The sequence below is a fragment of the Penicillium robsamsonii genome (assembly GCF_028829455.1).
Source record: "Penicillium robsamsonii strain IBT 29466 chromosome Unknown utg000001l_segment0_segment0, whole genome shotgun sequence".
In the NCBI taxonomy this organism is placed as follows: domain Eukaryota; kingdom Fungi; phylum Ascomycota; class Eurotiomycetes; order Eurotiales; family Aspergillaceae; genus Penicillium; species Penicillium robsamsonii.
In genome coordinates this window covers 7,482,392-7,507,593 of record NW_026643219.1, presented here as the reverse complement: position 1 = coordinate 7,507,593, position 25,202 = coordinate 7,482,392, and the positions used below count along the sequence as shown (strand labels likewise).

The 25,202-nt window shown below is 48.7% G+C and overlaps 10 protein-coding genes across 10 annotated transcripts; 5 read left to right on the top strand and 5 right to left on the bottom strand.

The window, feature by feature from the left end:
* Positions 1 to 341: 341 nt before the first annotated feature.
* N7447_002908 (uncharacterized protein) lies at positions 342 to 1,002 on the top strand (the record flags this gene model as incomplete). Its single annotated transcript, XM_057227183.1, has 2 exons — positions 342 to 674; positions 973 to 1,002. 2 exons carry the CDS (start codon positions 342 to 344, stop codon positions 1,000 to 1,002), a joined length of 363 nt encoding a protein of 120 aa, XP_057091199.1.
* Positions 1,003 to 1,173: 171 nt separating this feature from the next.
* On the top strand, positions 1,174 to 6,424 carry N7447_002907 (uncharacterized protein; the record flags this gene model as incomplete). The annotated part of the gene is made up of 5 exons (XM_057227182.1): positions 1,174 to 2,115; positions 2,182 to 2,473; positions 2,675 to 3,525; positions 3,583 to 6,090; positions 6,305 to 6,424. The coding sequence occupies 5 exons, from the start codon at positions 1,174 to 1,176 to the stop codon at positions 6,422 to 6,424; spliced, it is 4,713 nt and encodes a 1,570-aa protein (XP_057091198.1).
* A 272-nt stretch (positions 6,425 to 6,696) lies between these two features.
* On the bottom strand, positions 6,697 to 7,108 carry N7447_002906 (uncharacterized protein; the record flags this gene model as incomplete). Its single annotated transcript, XM_057227181.1, has 2 exons — positions 6,697 to 7,011; positions 7,100 to 7,108. 2 exons carry the CDS (start codon positions 7,106 to 7,108, stop codon positions 6,697 to 6,699), a joined length of 324 nt encoding a protein of 107 aa, XP_057091197.1.
* Positions 7,109 to 7,406: 298 nt separating this feature from the next.
* Positions 7,407 to 7,709, bottom strand: N7447_002905 (uncharacterized protein; the record flags this gene model as incomplete). The annotated part of the gene is made up of 1 exon (XM_057227180.1): positions 7,407 to 7,709. The coding sequence occupies one exon, from the start codon at positions 7,707 to 7,709 to the stop codon at positions 7,407 to 7,409; it is 303 nt and encodes a 100-aa protein (XP_057091196.1).
* A 2,149-nt stretch (positions 7,710 to 9,858) lies between these two features.
* Positions 9,859 to 10,468, bottom strand: N7447_002904 (PLAC8 family protein; the record flags this gene model as incomplete). Its single annotated transcript, XM_057227179.1, has 3 exons — positions 9,859 to 10,089; positions 10,146 to 10,243; positions 10,309 to 10,468. The coding sequence occupies 3 exons, from the start codon at positions 10,466 to 10,468 to the stop codon at positions 9,859 to 9,861; spliced, it is 489 nt and encodes a 162-aa protein (XP_057091195.1).
* A 645-nt stretch (positions 10,469 to 11,113) lies between these two features.
* Positions 11,114 to 12,911, top strand: N7447_002903 (uncharacterized protein; the record flags this gene model as incomplete). The annotated part of the gene is made up of 3 exons (XM_057227178.1): positions 11,114 to 11,236; positions 11,295 to 11,671; positions 11,723 to 12,911. The coding sequence occupies 3 exons, from the start codon at positions 11,114 to 11,116 to the stop codon at positions 12,909 to 12,911; spliced, it is 1,689 nt and encodes a 562-aa protein (XP_057091194.1).
* Positions 12,912 to 14,996: 2,085 nt separating this feature from the next.
* N7447_002902 (uncharacterized protein) lies at positions 14,997 to 18,110 on the top strand (the record flags this gene model as incomplete). The annotated part of the gene is made up of 2 exons (XM_057227177.1): positions 14,997 to 16,519; positions 16,598 to 18,110. 2 exons carry the CDS (start codon positions 14,997 to 14,999, stop codon positions 18,108 to 18,110), a joined length of 3,036 nt encoding a protein of 1,011 aa, XP_057091193.1.
* A 1,659-nt stretch (positions 18,111 to 19,769) lies between these two features.
* N7447_002901 (F-box protein) lies at positions 19,770 to 20,579 on the bottom strand (the record flags this gene model as incomplete). Its single annotated transcript, XM_057227176.1, has 1 exon — positions 19,770 to 20,579. The coding sequence occupies one exon, from the start codon at positions 20,577 to 20,579 to the stop codon at positions 19,770 to 19,772; it is 810 nt and encodes a 269-aa protein (XP_057091192.1).
* A 1,047-nt stretch (positions 20,580 to 21,626) lies between these two features.
* On the top strand, positions 21,627 to 23,696 carry N7447_002900 (WD40 repeat domain-containing protein; the record flags this gene model as incomplete). The annotated part of the gene is made up of 3 exons (XM_057227175.1): positions 21,627 to 21,666; positions 21,755 to 23,408; positions 23,465 to 23,696. The coding sequence occupies 3 exons, from the start codon at positions 21,627 to 21,629 to the stop codon at positions 23,694 to 23,696; spliced, it is 1,926 nt and encodes a 641-aa protein (XP_057091191.1).
* Positions 23,697 to 23,982: 286 nt separating this feature from the next.
* N7447_002899 (uncharacterized protein) lies at positions 23,983 to 25,038 on the bottom strand (the record flags this gene model as incomplete). The annotated part of the gene is made up of 1 exon (XM_057227174.1): positions 23,983 to 25,038. One exon carries the CDS (start codon positions 25,036 to 25,038, stop codon positions 23,983 to 23,985), a length of 1,056 nt encoding a protein of 351 aa, XP_057091190.1.
* Between the last annotated feature and the right edge of the window lie 164 nt (positions 25,039 to 25,202).

Genomic DNA, 25,202 nt, shown 5'->3' with positions numbered 1-25,202 from the left:
AGAACGTTACACATAAGCATGGTTCACTTACTGTGGGGACCTAGGTCTTAGTACGCAACGAGGCGAGGCAGAAGTTCGAGTCTAACTGGTTCGGGCCGTACAGAGTGATCAAGGCACACCCGCTTGGCACATACGCGCTTACTGAGCCCGGAGGGCGCGTATTACGCAACCTAATTAACGGCAGGCGCCTGATACAGGCGCACATCTCGGACCCAAACGAGATGTGGACAACCTCAGGTGGCAAGTGGCGTCTACGACGCCAAGGCGAGAGACTGATTCATCCCTTCGACGGCCGAGAAGCGATTAACAAGGACAGCGAGGCTCCCCCAAGTTACCTCGAGATGTCGACGATTTCGCGGAAAGAGTGGGACGAGATGATTCGTACCGGCGTACGAACACGTTTGGTGGGGGAGGGCGAGAATATCCAACACATGAGAAATCGCGCGACGCAAAAAGCGAAGCGGAAACCTGCCCAGCAAGCAGAAGAGGTCCCCGAGACGGACTTACAACGAGATCCTGCCCAACAAGCAGAAGAGGTCCCCGAGACGGACTTACGAGATCCTGCCCAACAAGCAGAAGAGGTCCCCGAGACGGACTTACGAGATCCTGCCCAGCAAGCAGAAGAGGTCCCCGAGACGGACTTACAACGAGAACCTGCCCAGCAAGCAGAAGAGGTCCCCGAGACGGACTTACAACGAGAACCTGCCCAGCAAGCAGAAGAGGTCCCCGAGACGGACTTACGAGATCCTTGTTGTGGTGGTCGGAGCCTTGGTGCCTCAGGCATCAACCCTTGCTAGATAGATAGTTTGGGAGCTCGCTCCTCTTGACGAATACAACTCTCTCCCTCCTCTCTTGCCGGACCCCACTACGTAGGTTCCACCAGGTTATGAGCACCTTATCTTACCCGCTATCATCAATTTTTTATCAAGAAAAAGGAGGCATTTATCAAAAACATCAATTTCGACCGCGCAGAGAGAGTCGCGGCACACAACGACTGGATAGGGCGAGACCCACAGCGGGAGACCCCACCTTTCATCAACCAACCAACCAATAAACGACGAGTCCGAAGTACAGCATCTATCGTGATAGTCGCCGTTTATCATCAACAAGGAGTCATCAACAAAGCGTACCTCAATACCAAGCATTTCTCACAAAAAGAACCAACCAACCAAAATGGCAAGGCCTCTCTGGGGACCAGGATCCGTGGGTGGTAAAGACTGGACAAGCGTGGAGGATGCCGATCAGACCACTCTGGGTGGTGATCAGGGAGAGGGACTACCAGAAATTGGCAGTTTCGTGCTCTACAAAATAGAGCCGCCGCTAAAGGAAAAAGAGGACTTCGACACTTGGTTAGACACGGTCACCAAGATCCTTCAGGGTCACAACCTCCACCGGTTGATTAACAAAGAGGTTGAAAAGCCAGACAGAGACTCCGAAAATGCAGAGAAGTGGATGAAAATCAGTATGCAAGTGAGAGCATGGCTCCGCGCTGGATTAGATCCCGAGATTGCAAAGGATATCACGTCAACTGGCGAAAGAACCACCTGGGCAGATGACTTTATGCAAGTTTGCAAGAAGCAGCTACGGGGTGAAGGACACGGAGCGTTAAGCGCAGCAATAATACGCTTCGTGCGCACAAAAAGAGAAGAGTTCTCAACAACAACTGAGTTCATACAGGCGATGAAGACACGATTCGTCACAGCAAATGACCTCAAAGCATCGTTCTGTGCCTATCACGCCATTGTGCTTATGGTAGCGCAACTCTATGAGATCCCAGAGCTCCGAGGATCCATTGAAATCAAAAACAACGAACTGAAATCGATCGTGGATCCAGCAATGACACTGACCACTAATGACTTTTTCAAATACTGTCAGGAAATGATCGATAAAATCAAAGAGATCCGCCTTAATGAGGGACTCGCAGCAAGCGGGACGAACCGGAACCGACAAGCAAAATCCGACAAGAAGGACAGACTGATGAATGCTCCACCAAAAGGGAAAAGCATCAAAGACCACATAAAGGAGTGGAGGAACCACAAAGTGCAACGGTCAACAAATGGAGCATGTTCCTACTGTGGAACCAATGGTCATAATGCCAAGGATTGCTACCACCTCGTACGAGAAGATCGCCCTGCAAGTTAGAAACCAAAGCCTGGTCTATGGTACTACAAAACATACCAGGAATTCAAGGAGGATAAGAGCCAACAATTCACAGGAAAACCCTCAGAAAGGACAAAACAAGCGAATTTCGACGCCGTCGCCACGTCAGCAACCGCTAAAGATGATGACATATACGACTTCTCAGGAGCAGCAATTACTAAAGAAGGAGTCGCATTATCTGGACTAGCAAGCAACACACGGCAGCTCCGGTCAGGAATTGATTGGGTGCTGGACTCCGGTTCTTCATGGCATATCTGCACAAACAAAGACCTTTTCGTCACCTATACCCCTTACAAACCAGGAACAGCAACCGGTTAGGATAGCAGCAATGGTCAATCAGCAACAGCAGAAGGACACGGAGACATCATACTCCCAATCAGGAAGCCGTCAGGAGGCAGATTCGAACTAAGGATTCACTGCGAGTACAAACCAGGAAATAGGTTTAACCTCCTTGGTCTTATGAAAGCAAAGAAAGACCTAGGAATCACCTGGAACATTAAGAACATAACGTTAGTTCGTCAACAGCAAGTAATCGGCTACACGTTTATTGCAAAGAACGTGCCATTCATTGAACTCGCTGATGAACCAAACCCTATGGAAAGCACTGACCAGCAAGCAGAAGGACTCGCCTATGTGACAATCCCTGCGGAGCTAGCACACAGAAGACTAGGCCACGCAGGAAGTTACAAAGGGAGAATCAACAAAGAGAAACTGGGATACGATATCGGATCAGAGCACTTCGACTATGAACCCTGCGGAAAAGGAAAGTCGAAGAGAATAGTCTCTCGAACCGAGCAAGTGAGAGCAACAAAAGTCGGCCAACTCCTACACGTAGATCTCCATCCAGTGAAACCAAAAGGCATAAGCAAAGAAGGCAAAAACGATAGAGAGTATGCGATGGTCATCACAGACGACGCAACACGATTTCGCATAGCAATATGCATTGCTAAGAAAAGCGACGCCTCTCAGCACCTTCAAAAATGGACAAAGCAATTCAAGGAGCACGCTGGATACAGTCCTACAGAATGGAGACTCGACAACGGCAAGGAATTCTCACGCTTTATCACCTGGGCGAAGGAGCAGTCAATGATTATCAGTCCCTCAGTCCCGTACGCACACGAACAGAATGGTGTGGCAGAGTACAGTGGTCATTATTTGATGCAAATCGCGAGGACTATGCATATCGACGCGAGTGCTCCAAAGGAACTATGGACAGAGGCGATCAACACTGCCGCCTATATCACAAATCGACTCACTCGCTCAGGGGGTGAAGCACCAATCATCTCATGGAGAAAAGCAATGAACCTTCGAGGAAGTGAGGAGATAAATCTATCATTCCTCCGGGTATGGTACTCAAAGGCATACGTGAATAACCCCAAAGAAACCCGAGTTCAAAGCGCAAAAATGGACCCAAGAGCATAGATCGGATATCTCGTAGGATACGAGGGTGATAACGGTCATTGCTACAGGATTTATAATCCAGAAACCAAGAAGATCACAATCCATAGAGATGTCGTCTTCTGGGAACGAAGAAGTCCACAAACATACGATGGAGCAAGCGATATCAAAATCGGAGAAGAAGTCATCGATGGACCACCAAAGAAGAAAGTCGAATTCTCCATTAGAGAGCCTCTATTCAAAACAATCAGGGAAGCCACAAGAACTCTAAATCAGCATGTTAACCCAGGAGAAGAGCATTTCTCGGAGACAGAGGAAACTGAGTTATTCTACAACACAGAGGAAGGGACCCTAGAGGAGCGACTACAACTGCTAAGAGGAAGCAGGACGCCAGAAACGCCTACACAAATCACTCATCAGCAAGCATCGCCCCCAATCACGGGGCAAGCAAGTCGACAAATCCCATACCATATCACATACCCTACCCTACCAGAAGACCAAGCAGAAACCCCTTCTCCAACGCCTTCTCCGCTGGCACAACAGGGAAACCAAGAGCTTCAAGAACAGGAAGCTTCACAAGAAGTGACACCAAGAAATCCAGCACGCCTTGATCCACCAGAAATTCTCCGTCCAACCGTCCATCCCACCGTACAAAACGAACCCCAGAGTCCACGCCGATCGCCGAGAACCACAAAGGGCAAATCTCCAGAGAGATACGGGGATATCACGTGGGGGAAATACGGACGAAGAGATGAAGGAGCACAATGCGCTGTAGAAGAGACAGTGGCAAGTGGAGGAGACCAAGAAATAGGACTTCTACCAAGTGATTACTGGGGGAATTCGCCGTTCGGTGTGGGTTTCGCCCTCTCATCAACAGAAAGAGGACCCGATCAAGGATCTACGCCAGCAAGTGATCAACTGAAGTCGTGGAGAGTCAAAATCCCTCGTACACACGGGGAAGCAATGAAGTCAGAATTCAAAGATCAATGGCAAAGAGCAGCAGAGGTCCAAATCGGCAAATTAAAGGCAGCAAATGCCTACGAGATCGTGGAGAGACCACCACCAGGAAGCACAATATTACCTGGAAAGTGGGTCTTCGACCTTAAGACCGACAAAGACAACAACGTACTAGAATTCAGAGCGAGATGGGTTATCTGTGGAAACCGCCAACGCCCAGGCTTTGACTTCACAGAGAACACTGCGCCAGTCGCACGTGGAGAAACGATGAGGTTATTCCTAAGCATTGTGGCAAAGAAAGGAATGATACTCGAACAAGTGGACTACACAGCCGCATATCTTAATGCAGTCATCGACGGACGAACGATCTACATGAAACAACCTACTGGATTTGAAATCGCTGGCGAAAATGGAGAAATGGTATGCCTCGTTCTACAAGCACTTTACGGGCTACGCCAGGCAGGTCATCTATGGTATCAAACTATCATTACACAACTAAGGAGAATGGGATTCGAACCACTGGTCGATGAACCCTGTATCCTAATCCACAAAGAGCGACAGATATGGCTACTTCTCTACGTCGATGACACGCTGATCGCAGCAAGAGAAGAGGAGCAAGTCCAATGGTTTAAACAGACTATTCCATTCAAATACAGAGATCTCGGCAAGCCAAGCAGGTTCCTAGGAAGCAGTCTATCACGGAACAAAAATGGCATTTTCCTTTGCCAGAAGGCATATGCAGAGGAGATAATCGTGAAGGCAGGCCTACAGGAAGCGACGAAGGTCTATCTACCAATGAAAACCTCATACAAATCACCGGAAATAACCAGGAATCCCGCCGAAAAAGACGTTCGAGAGTCGGAGGAATTACTGACCGATAAATCATCTCTTACGCCTGGTGAAACAAAGGCGTACGTGGAGGATATCGGAAAGTTAGGCTGGCTAACCGACAAGTCACGCCCTGATATTGCAGTGGCAGTCAACAAACTCCAACGAAGAGCGTCTGCACCAAGAAAAGAGGATCAAGAAGCACTAAAACAACTCAATCGCTATGTGAAAGGCACAATTGATCTCGGGATACTCCTCGGAAAGGATGACACAAACCTTATTGGCTTCGTTGACGCCTCATATCAAGACTGTGAGGACGGGAAAAGCACGGAAGGATTTATCTTTTTCTACGCAGGAGGCCCAATCAGTTGGTCATCGCGAAAGGAGGATATCGTGGCAGGAAGCAGCTCCACAGCAGAGTACATCGCCTTTGACGCAGCAATCAGGGAGTGCTACTGGCTACTCAAAATACTCGAGCAATTAGGAGAGAAACAACCACTTCCAATCATGCTACACACAGACAGTGATAATGCAGTCGCGATAATGAAGAGCGATACATACACAAAAGGAGCGAAGTGGGTCAACAGAAGATATCACTTTGTCAGGGACGCAGTGCGAAATGGTATCATACAGTTGATATTAATCGCAAGCGAAGAAAACGTTGCCGATGCGCTTACAAAACCACTCGGAAGAGAGATATTTGAGCGCATGAATAAGGTAATGATGGCAAAAGAGGCTATGCAGCAAGTAAGTTAAACTGCAGGAAGCAAATTGTGAGAGAAGATCCCCTCGGGTTGTTGAGCCTGGGGGGGTGTGTTGTGGTGGTCGGAGCCTTGGTGCCTCAGGCATCAACCCTTGCTAGATAGATAGTTTGGGAGCTCGCTCCTCTTGACGAATACAACTCTCTCCCTCCTCTCTTGCCGGACCCCACTACGTAGGTTCCACCAATCCTGCCCAGCAGGCAGAAGAGGTTCAGAATATCAACCTAGGAAATCCTACTCAGCGAGTAGAGGAGATCGAGACAAGTGAAGACGACGACGAACAGTCAACGCCGTATGCATTCAGACATCGACGGCGTTAGGCTGTAAGGAAATAAGCAAAGTGACGGCGGTGCGCCGGGGCACTTGCTGAAGGGTCACTGGCTACAAGGGATAGCGGATAAAACAAGGGATTCATTTGACAAAAGAGGCAAGACGCCACACAACAAAGAAGAGAGCACTAAAACTCCATTCCATCCTCGGCCTCTGAGACCACAACATTATCCCAGCCAGCAGAAGCACCGCTTGGCGGAAGCAGAAGGCGACGACGAGCCTCAGCCCAGACAACCTGCAAGCGATCGATATCTACCTGGATTTAATCCGCGTCCTCCATTAGCTCCATGCGGCGAGTGCATAAACGATCCGCGACAACGGCGAAGGTCTGAGGATCCCTTGCGTTACGCAAGTTATCGGTAAGCACCGAGTTATACCGCTCTTCGACGGGGGTAGGGACCAAGTCAACGGTTTCAGCAAGGGCGAGAGTATCCGAAGTCGATACACTTCCCCGAGTCTTCTTGGATTTCGAAAGACCAAGCTTAGTCAGACTCTTACGGAGAAGGCCAGTGGTACTTATAGGAGAGATAGGCGGACGCCGCTTAGCCCGACGAGGAGAGGGAACCGAAGAAGCATCCTTCTCGGGAACAGGAGGGGGGGATCATCAGCACCCTCGTCCTCAAGAACAGTTCTCGCACGCTTAGTACCGGAACGCAAGGACTTACCAGTGTCATAGCAGAACTTCTTACAGTGGGATTACAAGTACTCCTGAGCCCAAGCCGGCTGGTCGACACGGAGAGAGCATTAAGTGGCTTCGCCCGAGAACAAGCAGTTCATGCAAGACCCTAAGGCGATAACGGCACCGCCACTTTCAGTCCACAACCCGACAACTCGACAAGTGCCAAACGCACAAGCCTCGGGCTTCGTTTCACAACGAGTACAGCAAGTGTTACCGTCCACATCGTTTCGACCTAAGGCTTGGCCGAGGACGGCTTGCCAATGGTTCCGAGAACCAACCGGCAAGCGACGAAGTTAGACGACCCCGTCATCACCCACACGCCAATCAGTGAAAGGCTCCGCGGAAGTGATGTTTTCACGAGCTGTTACCAGGGTATCGGCAAGTTGCTGAGTAATGCCAGAAGGAAGGTTACGTTGCGGAAGGATGACCTGGAAGTCAACTGAATCGAGACAAGACGGCAAGTGAGTCTCGTCCTTGCCATCAACGCATCGATAGGTTAAAGGCGGCTCGCTGGTGGTTGAATCGCCCGAACTAGGTTCCCCAGGATCCATCTCCTTCCCCTTGCCCTTGTTGACGGGTGTGAAAGGACCGCCCATTCTATAACAATAACCAAGAGAAGCGAAATGAAGAAAGTGGTGAACGAGATGAGGATACGAGAAATGAAGTGAGGCAGGAAGGGAGGTCAAAAACTCGAAGTCTTATATCTGTTTGCCTACCATTTCTACTCCACGGAATGATCCTTTCATGGCCATATACTCAAAGGGCTAATTATATCTACAAGTCAATGGATCAAAGACTTGCTGGTGAAGCCTTTGAGATTTCCTATTTAAGCAAGTCAAAGAGGCCAGAAATGATTGGTGGACTAGGAGGGCCTAGTCCGGTTAGGTGGGGGAGGATGTGATCCCCTAAGGCTTGCAGGGCTTACGTGATTAATGCCTAAGGCAGAGAGGCACTTGTCAAGTATGTGCCGGGTATTCGCTAGGACGTGGATTATGTAATTTTAGTCTACTTGACCGCACTTAGATATAACCAATGACAACCATGCGATTCTCTTAGTATCTCAGCCGCCCCTTGACCGCCCATTGACCGCCCACTGCCCTATAACACCATGACGGAAATCCGGCGTACGAACAATGTATGGCAGATCTTGAAGACTAGAACTAAAAATGACAAAACCCGCAATTTCAAAAATCTGAGCGGTAATGATCTGCCCGACATCAAGCATCAAGCTGATGCCTGAGGTTTCGAAGTAATGTAAACACTGCAAACCAATTGAGATTGCCAGGACTTTGCGACTTTTCGTTATGTTCCATCACCCTTCCAGCGCTCTCTGTAACTATTTGCCAATCCCAAACTTTACAACCCTGAGAGATTACTTTCATATTCATGCCTTCGCGTCGTAGCCATCCAAAATCGCACCATGGATGCGACCAATGCAAACAAAGGCGAGTGAAGGTGCGATTTTTGTCGAACGTCAGTTGAACCCGGCAGGCACTAAGGAGAGTATAGTGTGATGAACAACAACCGGTCTGCAAAAAGTGTGTTACTCGTGGCCAGAACTGTCATTATCAGTCATCAGCAAGAATCAAATGGGCTTCAATACCAGCAGCTGGCCATGCTCCCGGTCCAGTATCTCCGGATGCGATCAACCGCCATACTCAGTCCCGGACCGAGAACATTCTCATCCCTTTGAATACAAAGGAATCTTTGTATCGGATGGCTTCGGATTTACCTCGCCTCAATCTCAGCTGTGAGGGCATATGTCTAATCAATAATTGGTTTACGTCGACGATCCATACCGTCACCCTCGACGAGGCATCTCTTCGGGTAGTCCACCTTGTCACTAGAGATGCAGCAAAAACTCATGGATTTCTATTACATGGCATGATGGCCCTATCGGCCTTTCAATATTCTGTGCAAGGTGCAATGCATCTGCGAGCGACTCACGTCCGGAATGCAAACCAACATCTTGATTACGCACTAGAAAAATTTCGGCCCGTGATCGGTAGTATCAATACTACTAATGCTACAGCCATCATTACCTTCTCAAGCCTCCTCACGATCATATGCTTTGCTAATGGTCGAGCTCAATCTCGTGACATTACTTTTGCATCTGTCGATGAGCTACTTCAAGTGTTCGGTCTTTGCAAAAATTGGTTTATTGTCCTCGCTGAAGCCAGCAAGCATTTAAATCTTGCCCCATTCATTGATGGCATGCATAGGCCCGATCCTGTCCCTTTTTCGCTCTATTCCGGAAAAATGGCCCTCGATCGACTTGAAGAGCTAATAATTGCCAATGGCGTGTCCAGTTCTGCTTCGGAAACGGACTCATACAAGGCCACTATCCACTTATTGAGATCTGTGTTACACAAGGTGCACGTTGATAAGAGCAATCCGACCATTGTCATAGAATGGGGGCGGAAAGTACCGGAAGGATATCTTCATTCGATAAAGAATCGATGCCCACTTGCATTGGTAATATTGGCCCATTTCTCTGTGGCCTTACATTACTGCAATAGAATTTGGTGGCTCAAAGGATGGGGCCGCAGGGTCTTACTGTCTGTGTGGCACAACCTTCATCCGTGTTGGAGGTCATCAATGGTCTGGCCAATGGAAATTGTCGGTATTGAGTGATCTAAGATACAAAATATGGACTATATATTAAGTTCTAATTATGCATGCTGAACGGACCGGTCCACAATCGGTCAATTCCTGTATATATCTCAGAGAAGGAAAGGAGGGTCTTCACGGATATACCATCTGCTGGGTCAGATTGTACCCGTTCTGTTCATCACGCAGACGCATTGTGGCCTCCTTTTCTTCCTGGATGACTGTACACTGGGAGCAGAAGAACACGGCCATGCAGTCTCCACAGCAGGAACCTTCGATACCAAAACGTCTCCTCAATTCCGATCGCCTTGCAGTCTGAACGGTCCAGTTGAGCCACCCGAGGCTAAGGCAACCCCACAAGAGGCACTGAGGACAAAAATTAGCGGACTTTTGGGAATCACCAATATTGAGCCGGGACCTACCTCGCCGTTGAAGATGCTGAAATTCCTCAGAGATGGGTCCTTCATTCTAGCCGAGGTCTTTCCAAACGTCACATAGGGAAAGCAACATCCGATGAGGCCTGATATAGAAATAAGTATTCATGATGAACAAGGGTAACAGTACCCGTAAAAAATTTTCACATACAAACATCTCCTGGCGAGAAGCAATCGAACAGAGAGTAATTCCATTCGTTCCCCTGAGAGTATGATTGTCCGGGGTTACCCGGGTTCTGATGCATCATTGGGTTTTGCTGGCCATATTCAGGAGGAGCAGCTTGCTGGTACTGATGCTGCGAGGAGCCCATGGTGCGTGGAAGGTTGATAGAGGAATTATAATTATGGCGGCTTGAGTTCGAAGAGGAATGACTGAAAGTAAAGCGCCTTTTATATGTATTTGTCCTCAGGATGTGCCGGCGAATGTCCGCAACAATGACCCAAACTTCGTGTCCGCTTAGTTTGTAAAGCGGAGACACGAGAATGATTCATTGTGGTGATTTAACGATATTCGTTGATGGAAATCCATAGTTTCAAAATTTCACCTAGCTATTCTGCTGTTGGGAAAGATTGAATAGCAAAATTCAGGGCTGAACGCTAAGTAGCCCCGTTTGCCATGAGTGGTAGATCGATATCACGCTAACCGCCCCGGGTATAGTTTACGAACAACAGGTGGGGACCTAAAACTGACCAAGCAGGAATCCGCCCTTCGTTGTTCTTCCATTGGAAATGGGCAGACTATCGGGAATAAACTGCGACATATTGGTCCACATGGCGGAAATAATTTTCTTCATAGTGTTAAGGATGATCTATTCGGACATGTTTCTTCACTTAGAAATAATTACGAAGGGTTCCATAATACTCGTACTTGGATCTATGGTTAGCATCAGGAGAAGGTTACTATAAAAGGATACCAAGTAGACTGAATCCTGCTGAAAACCGTAGTACCATTCAAGATGAAGAACTTCTTTACGTCTCTTTTTACCACTGCGGCTCTACTGTTTCGGCTGTCTTCAGCGGGGCAGACACACCCGAAAGTTGATTTGGGATATGAGATACACCAGGCTCTCTCCTACAATGTAAGTTAATATTCAGTTATTCCAAAACGAAGGCTTACCTCGGCCGAACATTTTACAGGAGACTGGTCAGCTTTATCAGTTTGCCAACATTCGATATGCTCAGCCTCCGCTCGGCGACCTACGCTTCGCAGCGCCAGTCCCACCGACTGGTCGTAACCCAGTCGTTCAAACTGGCAATCTATCTTACATTTGCCCACAGGCGGGACCGGCTTGGGGAGTAATTTCCAACTCATTTCAATCAGCTTATATATCGAATGATCTATCCCTGTTCAACTACACTCATCTTGCTGAGATGGCCCCAGAAATTCTACCTACCTTGATCTCTGAGCTCAATCACGGGACTGCAGTGTCGGAAGATTGCCTATTTCTTGATGTGACGGTGCCTAAGCAAGTTTTCAACGGCTCTTTTCGCAGAAGAGCTCCGGTCGTTGTCTGGTAAGGAAGGTCCATACGTGAATGTAGGGATGTGGAGTTAATACTTTCTAGGATTTACGGAGGAGCCTATACACTAGGTAGCAAAGGTGTTAACCCTGCCGGACTGATCAAAGCTAGCCAATCGAATAATACCGCTGGGGTTATTCACGTTGCCATGAACTACCGGCTTGGAGCCTTTGGATGGCTTGCAGGGCCAACACTCCAGGGTATGGGCGGTGTGTCAAATGCAGGCTTATATGATCAGCGTCTGGCCTTGGGGTGGGTACAGAAGTACATTCATCTCTTCGGCGGCGACCCCAATCAAGTCACTGTGATGGGAGAGTCGGCAGGTGGTGGTAGTATTATGCATCAAATTACCGCCTATGGGGGTAATAAGCACTCGCTCTTCCAGCGTGCTATTATCCAGTCCCCTGGCCTAACACCAGCGGTCTCGCAGTTTAAACAAGAGAACAAAACACAGGCCTTCCTGTCCCTGCTGAATGTCAGCACAATCGAGGAGGCTCGCCAGCTGAGTTCCGACGCTCTTATCAATGCCAATTCCTGGCAGGTTGGCAATGCTTCCTACAGCGATTATGTTTGGGGCCCAGTCGTCGACGGCCTCTTTGTGCCTGCCCTTCCTGGTATTTCACTTCTCAATGGTGGTTTCTCGCGTAACATTAGCATCATGGTGGGTCATAACAAGAATGAGAGTCCTTCATTTACGCCACCATGGGCCAACAATACTGCTGCAATTCGAGCTCTCTTTCCCGGCACTGACTTGTCTGTCATCGACTACATTGTGAATACACTGTATCCAGCCAACCTCAGCGACTCAGCAATCAGCGCACGGTATAGCTCCGGCATCAATCGAACTATCGCCATGGTGAATGAGGAAATATTTACTTGCAACACAAACTATCTCGCTCGCGCCTTCAAAAATGAGACCTACAACTATGAATTTCAAGTCGCGCCGGCCCTTCATGGCCAGGATGTTTCCTATACCTACTGGAATGGTGAGGCGACAGACCACTCCACTGGAGTGTCACACGTGGTGGCCTCGATTGCGAAGTTAATGCAGGGTTACATCACCAACTTCATTGCTACAGGAAATCCGAATGGACCTGGACTGCCTATTTTCCCAAAGCAGGGGCACAATGCTACCATGCTCGGTATCGGTGGGAACAGGGCCAATGTCGAGGTGCAGACAGATGACACTGCCAATACGAGGTGTATTTGGTGGCAAAAATCTCTGTGGCTCTAAGTTGGACCACAAAGCTGTTGGCTGTTCCCTCGATGATCCACAGCCGATATTTTGGTCCCTGGCCGTGGATTGTTTTTAGAACAAACGAAGTTGACACACCCCGTCTTTCTTCACTTTCTTTCTTCTCTTTGTGTGGTGGAAGTCTCGGGACTATTTTGTGAGGTCAATTGTGACATTTTAGAGAGATAGACGGGTGAAGATGCCTCCTGCTTGAGGTGGGCGGTATGACAGAGAATTGTTGCGAGTAAGATACACAAGGCAGGGTCTCACCGTCATGTAAAATACAATGTTTATTCTTGGTGACAAAAATCAGGCGTACCACAAACGTATGGTAACAATGGCAGATATTGAAGACTCTGTTAACTCTAACCAAAATGACAAAACCCGTTTTTTCAACAATCTGAGTGGACATAGATGACTAACTGTATTATGCACTTTTGTATTCTAAGCGTTTTCAATATGAGGCCATCTGCACGGAGTGTGTGTTGGGCGCTTGGCACGATTATAGAGTAGAGCGCAGAATTACGTTGTATGGATCCTTATTGGCTGGAAGACTTGTAATCAGTAGCGCAACCTCCATCACCTGAAAAGACAAGGGGTTAGTACCCATCTAGTACAACCTACGTTGTAGGTCGAGTTCACAAGTTCACAGATAAATTGGATGCAAGGAGGGTATGTAAGCGACTGGCGTTTAGATGCTCAAATTCATAAACCAACGCTCAAACGAGTTCCCAGCTACAAATAGGAAGTCGAAGACTGACGTTCGGACAGAAGAATAGCCTTCATGCCTGCTTTTCTGTCCACTCTCCTTATCTAGACCGAAAGACGGTTGCCGGGCAAAAGAGGCCAAAAAGAGGGGGAAGGTCCATTGACTTTGGCCTTGCAGGCGATGACGATGACAGGAGGATCAGGCTGACAGCGACGAGGATGACGTACTTTAAATTATCCCGGATAGCAGCAAGAGTGTCTTGGATAGAATGTTTTTAGCGCATACAATTCTATCTACTCGGAAGAATCCATTTCATCTCGGAGTTTTGCCGTAATTTTCCCGATGAGCATCGGATGGAATATCAATGCTTGGGTCTTATTGGGTCGACTGCGGTCTTCCGGAGAAAGACTTGATTCCTGACGTCGGCCATCCCCATGTCGGCATTTGGACGTCTTTCTCTCCACGCCTTTAACGAGCTAACTATGAGGAAAGCCAAGGAAACGAAAAGGAGTTAATACCTTATTGGGGAGTGGTGTATCCCCCACCTTTGCACGCTCGAGCCTTGAGGTCGTCTAACCATCGTGTAACCTCATTCTGTAACATAAGTCTCGTCCTGGATTGTGCAATAGTGTAATGATGTAGCATAAACCATAGCCGATCGGATAGGCATATCACTATAGGGGCTCCATTTTTGTAACCTCAATCTGTAACACGAGTAAAATATAGTATAGATCAATAGTGAGCTCGGGTTTCAAGCCACTCCCGCGCGGGAGAAGGAGTCTTCCGTTTCCCTCTTTAACAATGGCCCCGGGGCCTTTCATTTTCCGCGATCGTTCAAAGTCCATTGGCGTGCGGGGTATGGGGCATAATCTCCTATTTAAGCAGTGATCTCCTATTTGTGGAGTGCGTGGAGCCTGTATGCTCGGCATAATATTTGATCGCGAAAGCTAACGTGTTGGTACGTGTCAGCTGTGGTCAGAAAGGCGCTCGGGGTTAGGTCAGCTCTTAAATAATCAGGAAGTGCTAACGTATAATATAAAGACCTTGCAACGTGGAATTGGCGAAGAAGAGAAAGAAACAGTTTCCGATAAATTGATTGCATGGACACAGGCAAACCTACAACGTTGTATATGAATTGATTATATGATTAATTCACAGTGGGTCAGAGGTGACCTTTTCGAACCCCCCCTTCTGGGAGGACTGGGGAAGAGTCACTTTGGAGTCTTGGCTCTCTTGGAACTCTTGGCTTGGGAGTCTTGGGCAGTTTTGGAGATTGGGATGGCTCGAGCCTCGGGGGATAGTCCTAAGGTTTATAAGAACCGGCAAAATCCAAGTCGATGTTGATCACCAGCTTTTTTTCCCATTGAAAAGAAGCCATGGCGATGTCATTTCCCGGGTTCCTCCCTGACTGGACGAACCTGAATATCATCCATAACAATACCCTGCCGCCTCGCGCACACTTTTATTCATACGGCTCCGAGCACGCAGCTCTATCGTTCGATCGAGAACAGAGCGAATACCATAGTCTCAACGGTACCTGGAAGTTCCACTATGACCAATCTCCGTTTGAGGCGCCCAATTGGGCGACGGCAGATGTCTCCTCATGGGATGAGCTAGAAGTCCCGGGCCACTGGCAACTCAACGGCTACGGTCACCCTCACTACACCAACATTGAGTACCCATTCCCCGTCACCCCGCCCAATGTCTCCTACGTGAACCCCACTGGGTCCTACTGGCGCGAGTTCACCGTGCCCGAGGACTGGAATGGCGAGCAGATCCGGCTGCGTTATGAAGGTGTGGATAGTGCTTTCCATGTCTGGGTCAATGGCCAGGAGGTTGGATACAGCCAGGGCAGCCGCAATCCCAGCGAATTCGACATCACCGACTATCTTTCCGCTTCTGGGGAGAAGAACACCCTTGCAACTCGTGTTTATCAGTGGTCCGATGCTTCGTATATCGAGGATCAGGATATGTGGTGGCTATCCGGTATCTTTAGAGACGTTTATCTGATTCCTTTTGCCAAGTCGTCCATTGTCGATTTCGACGTCTTCCCCGAGGTTGATGACTCCTTCAAGAGCGGTACATTGACAGCAAACTTTACCATCCAGGGGGAGGAAGGGGATGTGGAAGTCAAGCTTCTGTCGCCAAGTGGGAAGGTCGTCGACGAGGCCACTGTCTCATCATCGGAAAAGTATGTCAAGAAACTTAGTGGTAATGAGCTGGAACTGTGGTCTGCTGAGACCCCTAACCTGTACACTCTCTTTTTGACCTTTGGCGGACGAACCATTAGCCAAAAAACCGGTTTCCGTCGCGTGGAAATCAGCGGTTCCAACTTCCATGTCAATGGCAAGCCCATCATCTTATACGGTGTCAACCGTCATGAGCACAATCACCTCACCGGACGGACAGTCGCCTACGAGGACATGCGGCGGGACCTGATCTTCATGAAACGATCCAATATCAACGCAATTCGAACATCCCATTACCCCCACCACCCTTCCTTCTTTGACGTCGCCGACGAGCTTGGCTTTTATGTCATTGCCGAGGCAGATCTTGAATGTCATGGTTTCCAGATCACCGGCGATGGCCTGCAGGTTTCCAGTAACCCAGACTGGGAGGAGGCTTACTTGGACAGGGCAATTCAAATGGTAGAGCGCTACAAGAATCACGTTGGTATCATCATCTGGTCGCTTGGAAACGAGTGCGGCTACGGCACGAATCACGCTTCCATGGCCAAATGGATCCGACAGAGAGACTCTACTCGAATTATTCACTACGAGCAGGACTATGAGGGTGAAACGGTAGATATGCATAGCCGCATGTACAGATCTCTAGACCAGATCCGGGAACTCATTGGCAACAACACTGATAAGCCGTTCATCTTGTGCGAGTTTGCGCAGTAAGTCCTATCTCATTTCATCCCACAAGCTTGGGGCATCTCCCTCCCGCTTGTTGTTATTTATTCTAACGTGAGCAGTGCAATGGGCAACGGCCCTGGCGGCCTCAAGGATTACATCGAACTCTTCAGAACCGAGCCCCTTGTCCAGGGAGGCTTCGTATGGGAATTCAACAATCATGGCATCCTGAAGAAGGAAGACAACGTATCATACTATGCCTACGGCGGTGATTTCGGCGACACTCCCAATGATGGTGACTTCATCATGGACGGTCTGGTTCTCTCTGACCACACGCCCATGCCCTCAATGGGTGAGTATGCCAAAAACATCCAGCCTGTCACAATGAACTTGACCGCGGATTCAACCCAACTGATTATCACAAACCATTATGACTTTGTCGACCTATCCGGACTGCTTCCCCAGTGGCACCTTGTGCAGGATGGCAAGAAGACAACAGAGTCGAAGAAACTGGAGCTCCCGAGCATTCCGGCAGGCGAGAGTCGCAAGGTGGACCTTCCATTGAAGAAGGAAGACTTGTCAAAAGAAGCATGGATCATTGTTGAGTTCCTGCTTGATGAGGACAAGGTCTGGGCTAAGAAGGGCCATGTTGTTGCCTGGGATCAAGCTTACCTCCCTGGACCTTCTGCTTCCTCTTCTCAACGCCGCTCCAACTCTGTCGCTCGCAAGGACGATACTAGCATCAAAATCTCTCAACCAAAGCAAACCCGTCTTGAAGTCCAGAGCGGCACCTCGACATTTGGCTTCGATCTCCTGCGCGGAAATGTCACATGGAACGTCGACGGAACGGAAATCTTCCAACGCGGACCCGAACTATCTCTCTACCGCGCCCAGACGCAGAACGACAAGGCCAACGCAGGCGATGGGCCCAAGTGGGATGCAGCATACGTCAACCTGGTCCACACACAGGTCCGCGATGTGACATGGCAACAAGCCGACAACGGCGACGCCCAGATACACTACAAGGTCTGGGTCGCGCCCAAGGTTTGGGATTGGGGCGTGCAGGCGGATCTAATCTACACCATCTCGGCCGATGAGAAGGCTCCACTCCGCCTTCAGGTTAAAGGCGAGTTCTCTGGCGACAACACCCCGACTGTGTTACCGCGTATCGGCCTCATGGCTGTCCTACCACAGGCCTTTGACGCTGTCTCCTGGTTCGGTCGTGGTCCCGGGGAGAGCTACCCCGACTCCAAGCAGGCGTGTCGCATGGGCGAGTACCAGTCCTCCGTGGATGACCTGTTCACATACTATGATTACCCGCAAGAGAATGGTAACCGCGAGGATCTGCGCTGGGTGCAAATCGGTAACCCAGAGAAGGGCGTAACGCTCGATGCCCGTCGCAGCGACAGTCAAGGCGAGAAGTCTGCCTTCAGCTTCACTGCCCGTCGTTACATGCCTCAAGATTTGGACAGTGCCACGCACCCGCATGATCTGAAGCCGCTCGACATGACCGTCTTGCATTTGGATTATGCTAATAACGGTCTTGGCTCTGCTACTGTCGGACCCACCGCGTTTGAGCCGTACAAGTGTTATGCTGAGCCGTTTGATTTCACTTTTGACTTTAGCATTGTCTAAGAGACTGACACTGTTGTTGTACATAGCTTATAGCTAGTGAATTTTGGCCTGGAACGGCTAAGACTAGCCAGTGCTTGTTAATTAGAAGCTATCTTAGCAATGTGTATATATCTTATAGGTCTTGAGAAATTTAGGTTGCTCAGTCCCTGATTTTACAAGAAATTCTAATCTCTCTGGTTGATCTTCAGACGCCTCCTTACTAGTAGTAGGATAGCACAGTACTGGAAGAAGGCAAGTATCATCAGCCGATCATGTCTACGTACAATGTGCTGGAGGTGCTAGTGGCTACTTCGACCTTTATCATTCACTAGTTGGTACTCCACTACCAACTCACCGCCAACTTCACTGAGTCCGAGACGCGCAGGGCACTTTCGAGATATTTACAGGCCGAGGCCACAATGAATGGGATTTGGGGCGAGAACGTGCGTGATGTACCTTGTTTTCATGACCTGCCGTACTACTCATACGAACTTGACCAATTTCCTGATGATCCGGTCCTTGGGATTCTTCAATTTACTTTCAATCCCGAGGTCGACGTCTCTGATGCATCACAGCGCGCATCAATATTCTGGTAGAAGTTGTTACGCTTTGTTTTGACTATACCTGGCCTTCAAAGACTCCATTGGTCATCAGTGAACGATGTCTCGCCGTGTCAGCAGATTATCGTACTGATCCAGTGGGAAAGCGTGCTTGGCTGGAAACTATTCCAACATTGTCTTGACTTCAGCATGATGCTGGGATATATTTCCCAAGCCTCCAACCGTTGCGTTCAAATTGGTTTACCCCTCGACATCTCTGACTCGTGTCACCTCGAGCCAGTCTCCTTTCAGTTTCCAGCAGCTCTATCTGCTTCTCAGCAAGATGAGAAAACTGGCTTCAGAGCCAAATGGGGAAACGCATTTTCCAAACATGTCAATGGAGTTATTCCCAGCCACGCCTGTGGGCAATGGCTACAAAGAGACAAAGAATCGGAGGACCAGTTTTGGGTCTGCATATAATATAGTGAACTCAGCCACTCACGACAAAGACAATTCTCCCGAGATCACCTATCTAGATCGAATCCAATAGAGGACGAGGGCTACAGGTGTAAGTTGTCAATGTACCCATATCCGATGCAACTATCTTACCAGAAGTACTAGTCTCTTGCTTCGACGCGTTGATTTCAATATCTAATGACGCGCAGTCGACCACATGTCGTGGAGTTGGTTGACTCTGATGAGACCGGACTACTCACTGTGTATTAGAGTGGTTCTCAAACCGTATCAATGTAAGTTTTGTGCACTAGTTAGAAGAGTCACGGCTATTCAATAAGCCTATACTTTTTACAAAGACACAAGAAGCAAGCCCTTCAAGACTTGTGCAGTACTTCCGGACATCGGTGTCACACTCAACACTCTTTCAAAATAACCATTCTTGGGATTATCTAATAAGAACACCGGTCTACCCTGAGCATAAAGTGGTGGCACCCCAATCGGGAAATTCGCATCTGCGGCCTAAAATTGGGTACATACGGCTACATATACTTGTGACCTCCTAGCAAGTTTGTTATTTCCCTGAAGTAGAGGTCTTCAAGCTCATTCTTGCCCCCAAAATTCACCAACGGAATGGTTCTATTCAATTATAATTACGTGATCACCTATTAGGTTGAAGATGAATACCCTAAGCATCTGCACGATCTTCATGTTCATCGTCGTCAGCTCCATCTTCATCATCTTCACCATCATCTTTTTCGTCTTCTAAATCTTCTGCATCGTCAACCTGTGGCTCGAAAAAAGGAGTACCAAATCTTTTCCTCCGTCTTGCACCTCCAGAATGCCCCTTTCCACATTGTATTACTGTGAATTCCAACAATATCATTCCACATTCTTCCAGTGCCCCCTGAAGGAACTGTCTCTCCTTCTTGTTGAATGAATAGTGCTGAAATTCAGATGGGATTTTATGGTCTTCATTGTCCCACAAGACCATTGTTTTGCGTAAGCTACCACAAGGGACTTGGCGGATAAAATCGTTCATCGTGAGCGGATCTGTTACGCTGAACCAGTGTGTCCGTGAATCTTCGACGGTCTTGGTATACGGCCCTCTAAGACATGTGCCGCCTCGACCGCTTTGCACCAGAAAGAAGATAATATCACGAATCGGAGGTTGTTGAACCAACATGCGTTTCCAGCTGGATTTTATGTCACTGGTACCAGTTTCAATGCCATGGCTTTTGCACTGCTTCTCGGATGTGGGAAAATCGGGGAACCAGTCGGGGAAGATTTCGGCTAACAGAGGATTGCGTTGTCTATCCTCTCGATCCCAGTCAGGCTGGAAAAAGAGATATTTCTGAAGGGAGGGTGACGTCGAAATCAAATCTTGCCATCGGTGGCATACACGTTGAGCGGATGTCAAGATGTACTTGAGATCAAGGTGAAGAAGTATGTTCTCTAGAACTTCCAAGGTCCCAAGAGCCGTATCTTGGGCGGTCATGTTGCCTTTTAATTATGCTGAAGCTGATTCAGGATATGAAAAAGAGGAAATGAAAGTTCAAAGGGGAATGGATCATTTTAGGGCAATTTATAGTCCACTGAGACTCATTGGTGCACGGTCTAGCCTAGATCCCACCTTGTGGCGCCCTAGGAGTACTAGCAGTACTACCTAACTAGCTAACTATCATGTTGGGTGGGGTCTCTTATTAGCCTAACTCATGTCTACAACGCATGAAGTACAGTGTTAGCGACACCATATCAAAGTGATACACACCTCGGCTAGGATTGCCGCAATACTAGCCAATACGTAGATAATATCCTGGATTATATACACTATGCTGATTCGAAATTAGCTCCTTCACAGTTACCTATTGTAAATTTAGTTGTATATCTTCTTGCCCAGCGCGGCGAGGGCCCCCCAATCACGTCGAACAGCATGCGATGACATAGGGAAGTGGATAACCTTTTCCCATCGTGGTTTTCCTCACTGCCATAGTGAAGAGTTCCATCAAATCTATTGTTTTCACTGGCGTCCATGTCTATACCGTCACGGGCCACTCCCCATAAAGGAACGGATATAGTTAAAATTCAAGTACTGAGAATAGAGGCGAAGAAAAGGATACGCGCACGTGACATTGGATGACTAAGATTTGGTAAAGGAGCTTAAACGGGCATCCAAGCGATTTTCGGAAGCTGATTTGCCGTCAATTAGGTGTTTAGGGTAAAAGCATATACTGGAATGGACACAATTGATATGCTATCGAATTGTATACGTATCGTAGTGGTATACAGCTTAGGAGCCTTTGACGCTCATTGGTCTGCCAAGCATCGGGTCCATATCGGTCCATTTTAAGCCGCGGCGCAACGCGCGACTCTACTCTGTCTCGTACTCCGGAGCTGGAGCATAATTCCGACCTCGCAGTCATTTGGCTTATTTTCATTTGCGCCGAAGCTCTTTGTACGAAATCTCCTAATCCCCACATTCAATTACTGCGCGCAAACGATAGCTACCCCACAACTCGGACTGCCACGAGAGCGCCCAGTAATCATGGGTTCACCAGAGGAAGAAGAGGACCGTGACATGGGAGGTATGGCAATTGTTTGTTCCAATGGCCTGCGTCAACGCCCCGCGGCTCATCCATCTCAACTTTGCTAATCACCCCCGTGACTCCCTAGGCTCCCAGGACGGAAGCTCCGATAACGAGAACGACAACGATATGGATGACACAATGCGCGACGTCGACGATGGCGAGGGCGACAATGAAAATGACCAAGACGGAGATGGGGATCAAGACCCCGATAGCCCCTCGAATGCGAGCCAGACGTCGGAGGGCCCTGGCATGCAACAAAACACGAATGGCAATGGCGACAATTCCGAATTCGAACCCTTCTCCATTTACCACCCAAGTGTGCGCCCTGAATGCCTCACAGCCCGAACATACGATGTGGTTCCAACTACCGCCGCGCCGCATGCCACCTCGATCAATGCAATCACAGCGACGGCGGATATGCGTTGGATTTTCACCGGTGGATCGGATGGATACGTACGAAAGTTCAATTGGGCAGACTCGATAAATAGCAAGCTCATGTTGACTGTGGCGCAAAGGCATCCGTTCGTGGACAGTGTGGTCAAAGCTGGAGTCCTGATGACATATTGGGAGAACATGGATGGCAGCCATTTGTCACCGGTGTACTCTTTGGCCAGCCATAGTGAAGGATTGTGGCTACTTTCCGGGTTAGAATCCGGGGTGATTCGTCTGCAAACTCTGCGTCACGAGGAAGGCAAGGAAATCGCGCTTCTTCGACAGCATACCTCGGCAGTGTCATCACTGAACCTCACATCAGACGAAGAATCATTGCTCTCCGGCGGCTGGGATAAACGGGTCTTCGACTGGGATCTGAATACCGGCCAAGCTAGACGAGCTTTTGGTGGCAGCGGCGGACAAATATCTGCTCTGCAGATTCGGCCAGAGTCCAGCCTTTCGGTCCCCAAGGACACAGTCGAACCGCAGCAGACCAATGGCACGTTTACATCAAACTATGCTGCCCCTAGTACAGATAACTTCAACTTCATGGATACCTCCCACGACAATGGAGACACGGGCCCAGTCGAGAACCCGCAGGCGGGCTCCCCGGCCGACTCACTTTTTGGCGGAACGGACTCATTATTCGGCGACGCAGATGGCGGAGCTACGGATGGTAATGAGCCATCTGGTGGAGTATTTGCGGTAGATGAGGACGATGAATTTGGTCGCGCTGTAGCTAATGGTGCTATGCCGGATGTCGATGCACCAGGAGAAGTTGACGATGAAGTGCCTGCCCAACTAGATGGGCCTGCACAGAGCACGCACGATGCATTATCGCCGAAAACAAATACCCATGCAGATGCGCCAGTCCAGAAAATGGAGATGGACGATGCGGGTATCTCGACCGGCCCAGTGCAGCCGGTTGTCAATGGACTCCCTAAAGCAGAGGATCTCGAGACACCTCAACCAGCCCCAGACTTCTCGGAAAATACCCAACAACAGCAAGGCGTGACGACCGATAACACATTCCTGGCTGCCTCAATCGATGGGACAATCAGAGTCTGGGATCGACGACAGCCTGATCCTGTTGCTCGAGTCACACCCTACAATTCTCCTCCATGGTGTATGAATGCCTGTTGGTCTCCTGATGGAAATTATATTTATGCCGGACGCCGAAATGGCACTGTCGAGGAATACAGCCTCCACAAGGGTTTGAGAAATGCCGAACGAACATTCAAATTCCCACAGGGGAGTGGGCCGGTGACAGCACTCAAGGCCATGCCGAATGGGCGTCATCTTGTCTGGTGAGTAAAATACCACTAGGTAACGCAGTACTCTTTTTCTAACATTTATTCTGCAGTGCCTCGCACGATATCCTTCGTCTCTATGACCTGCAAAACGAGCAAGGCGATCAGACTTCTCGCCATTCCCCAGTCCCATTCTTGATCATTCCTGGTCATCGGACTGGAACTATCTCTCAGCTGTATCTTGACAATGCATGCCGTTACCTGATTTCCACCAGCGGAAACCGGGGTTGGGAAGGAAATACCACCGAAGTCCTCCTAGGTTACGAGATCGGTGTGCCGCAATAGGGAAAGCTATAAACGATGGACATGCAAAAGCATAATGAACCATAGTGTCACATAATTCACGAATATCATGACTGGAAATCTAAAGGCGCGAGGATATCAAACATTTGAACTGAAACGGACAGTGGATATTTGTAGCCAAAGGCCCAACTCATGAAATTGAAGCGATTGCCATGTAAATATACTCTACATGGATGCAGGTCACAAAGACAAACACAAACGCCAGTCCCCCTCCATATTTACAACATGCACAAGACCATGTCACGTAACCAAAAAAGAAACCGAAGGATCATTGCTCATCATGAATGATTTCGTCAAGGTCCAGCCCCTCACAAACTTCAGCTTGCTGAGATCGCCATGTCCCAAAGTAGGGATTGTTATCCCATTTAACATGTCCATCACGATCGTTATCAAAATAGACATAACCAGGCTGCTCGGCATGTGACAGTTTCGCCGCTCCAGCAGCTCCCTGAGGCCCAACCACAAGACCACCAAAACCAGGCAATGCAACATTAGGAACATGAGTCCTTGCCTCAACATTCCCATTCTCGATGTTATTGACAGTAATTAGATAAACAGGCGGGAGATCCGCTTCACGGTTTGCACGAAGTGGCATAGGAATCCACGCCTCGTTGTTATAGGAGTCAGGGCGATTTTTGTCGTGTCGGAGGGGCAGAGGCCGATCTAAGAGCATATCATCCAGTTTTCCTGTGTCCAATAGTAGACCCGGTGTTTGAACATATAAGACACTGTCGTACTGCATGAATTGGATCTGGCCCAGGTGGAGCAGCTTGCTGTTTGTTGTTGAGTAGCCTGCAGCTGTGGCGGCTGACATGTCGATTGGAAGGAGCCAGATATTATATTTGGCACTGGCGGCGCGTAATATTGATAAAGCTTTAGCGGCAGATGGGCCCAGGTTCTTAGCTGACATTCGGTCCCATTGCTCTGGGTACATGAAGAGACGATCCTGGACGGCTGTTCCGTTCGTGGAGAGTTGTTTGAAGAAGAGGATTGCGGAGCAGATGTCTGATGGATCTGGTTCGGATAGCATTTGGAGATAGGCATAGTTCCCTGATGCATCGTAATTGGGTTGAATCCCAATTGGTGTATCTTGATCATCCCCATAACCCGTGTCTGACAGACCTCGTTTTAGTGGCTTCTGGAATGCGGGGCCCGATCTGTGCCTGGCCATTTGGGCGGCCTCTTGTGGTTTCAAAGCATATTGGATGTTCTTGACAGATTGCTGCTGCAAGACATATCCAGAGAAAAATAACAATGTCGTAAATATGCAGACCACTCCCATCGACACAATGGCCGAAACCGTGGAGGACGTTAAAAGAACCATGACCACAAGGGAAGCTGCATGGGTTGAATAGTGAGGCTATGATAGACAAAATTAAAATTCCAGGCATGCATAGTCCCCCTGGATGTTCAAGATATAATAGCCTTGGTCTATTAATCTCCGAACAGGTCTCATTGTTAGGCTTGTTTCATGACATCAGGTTGTTT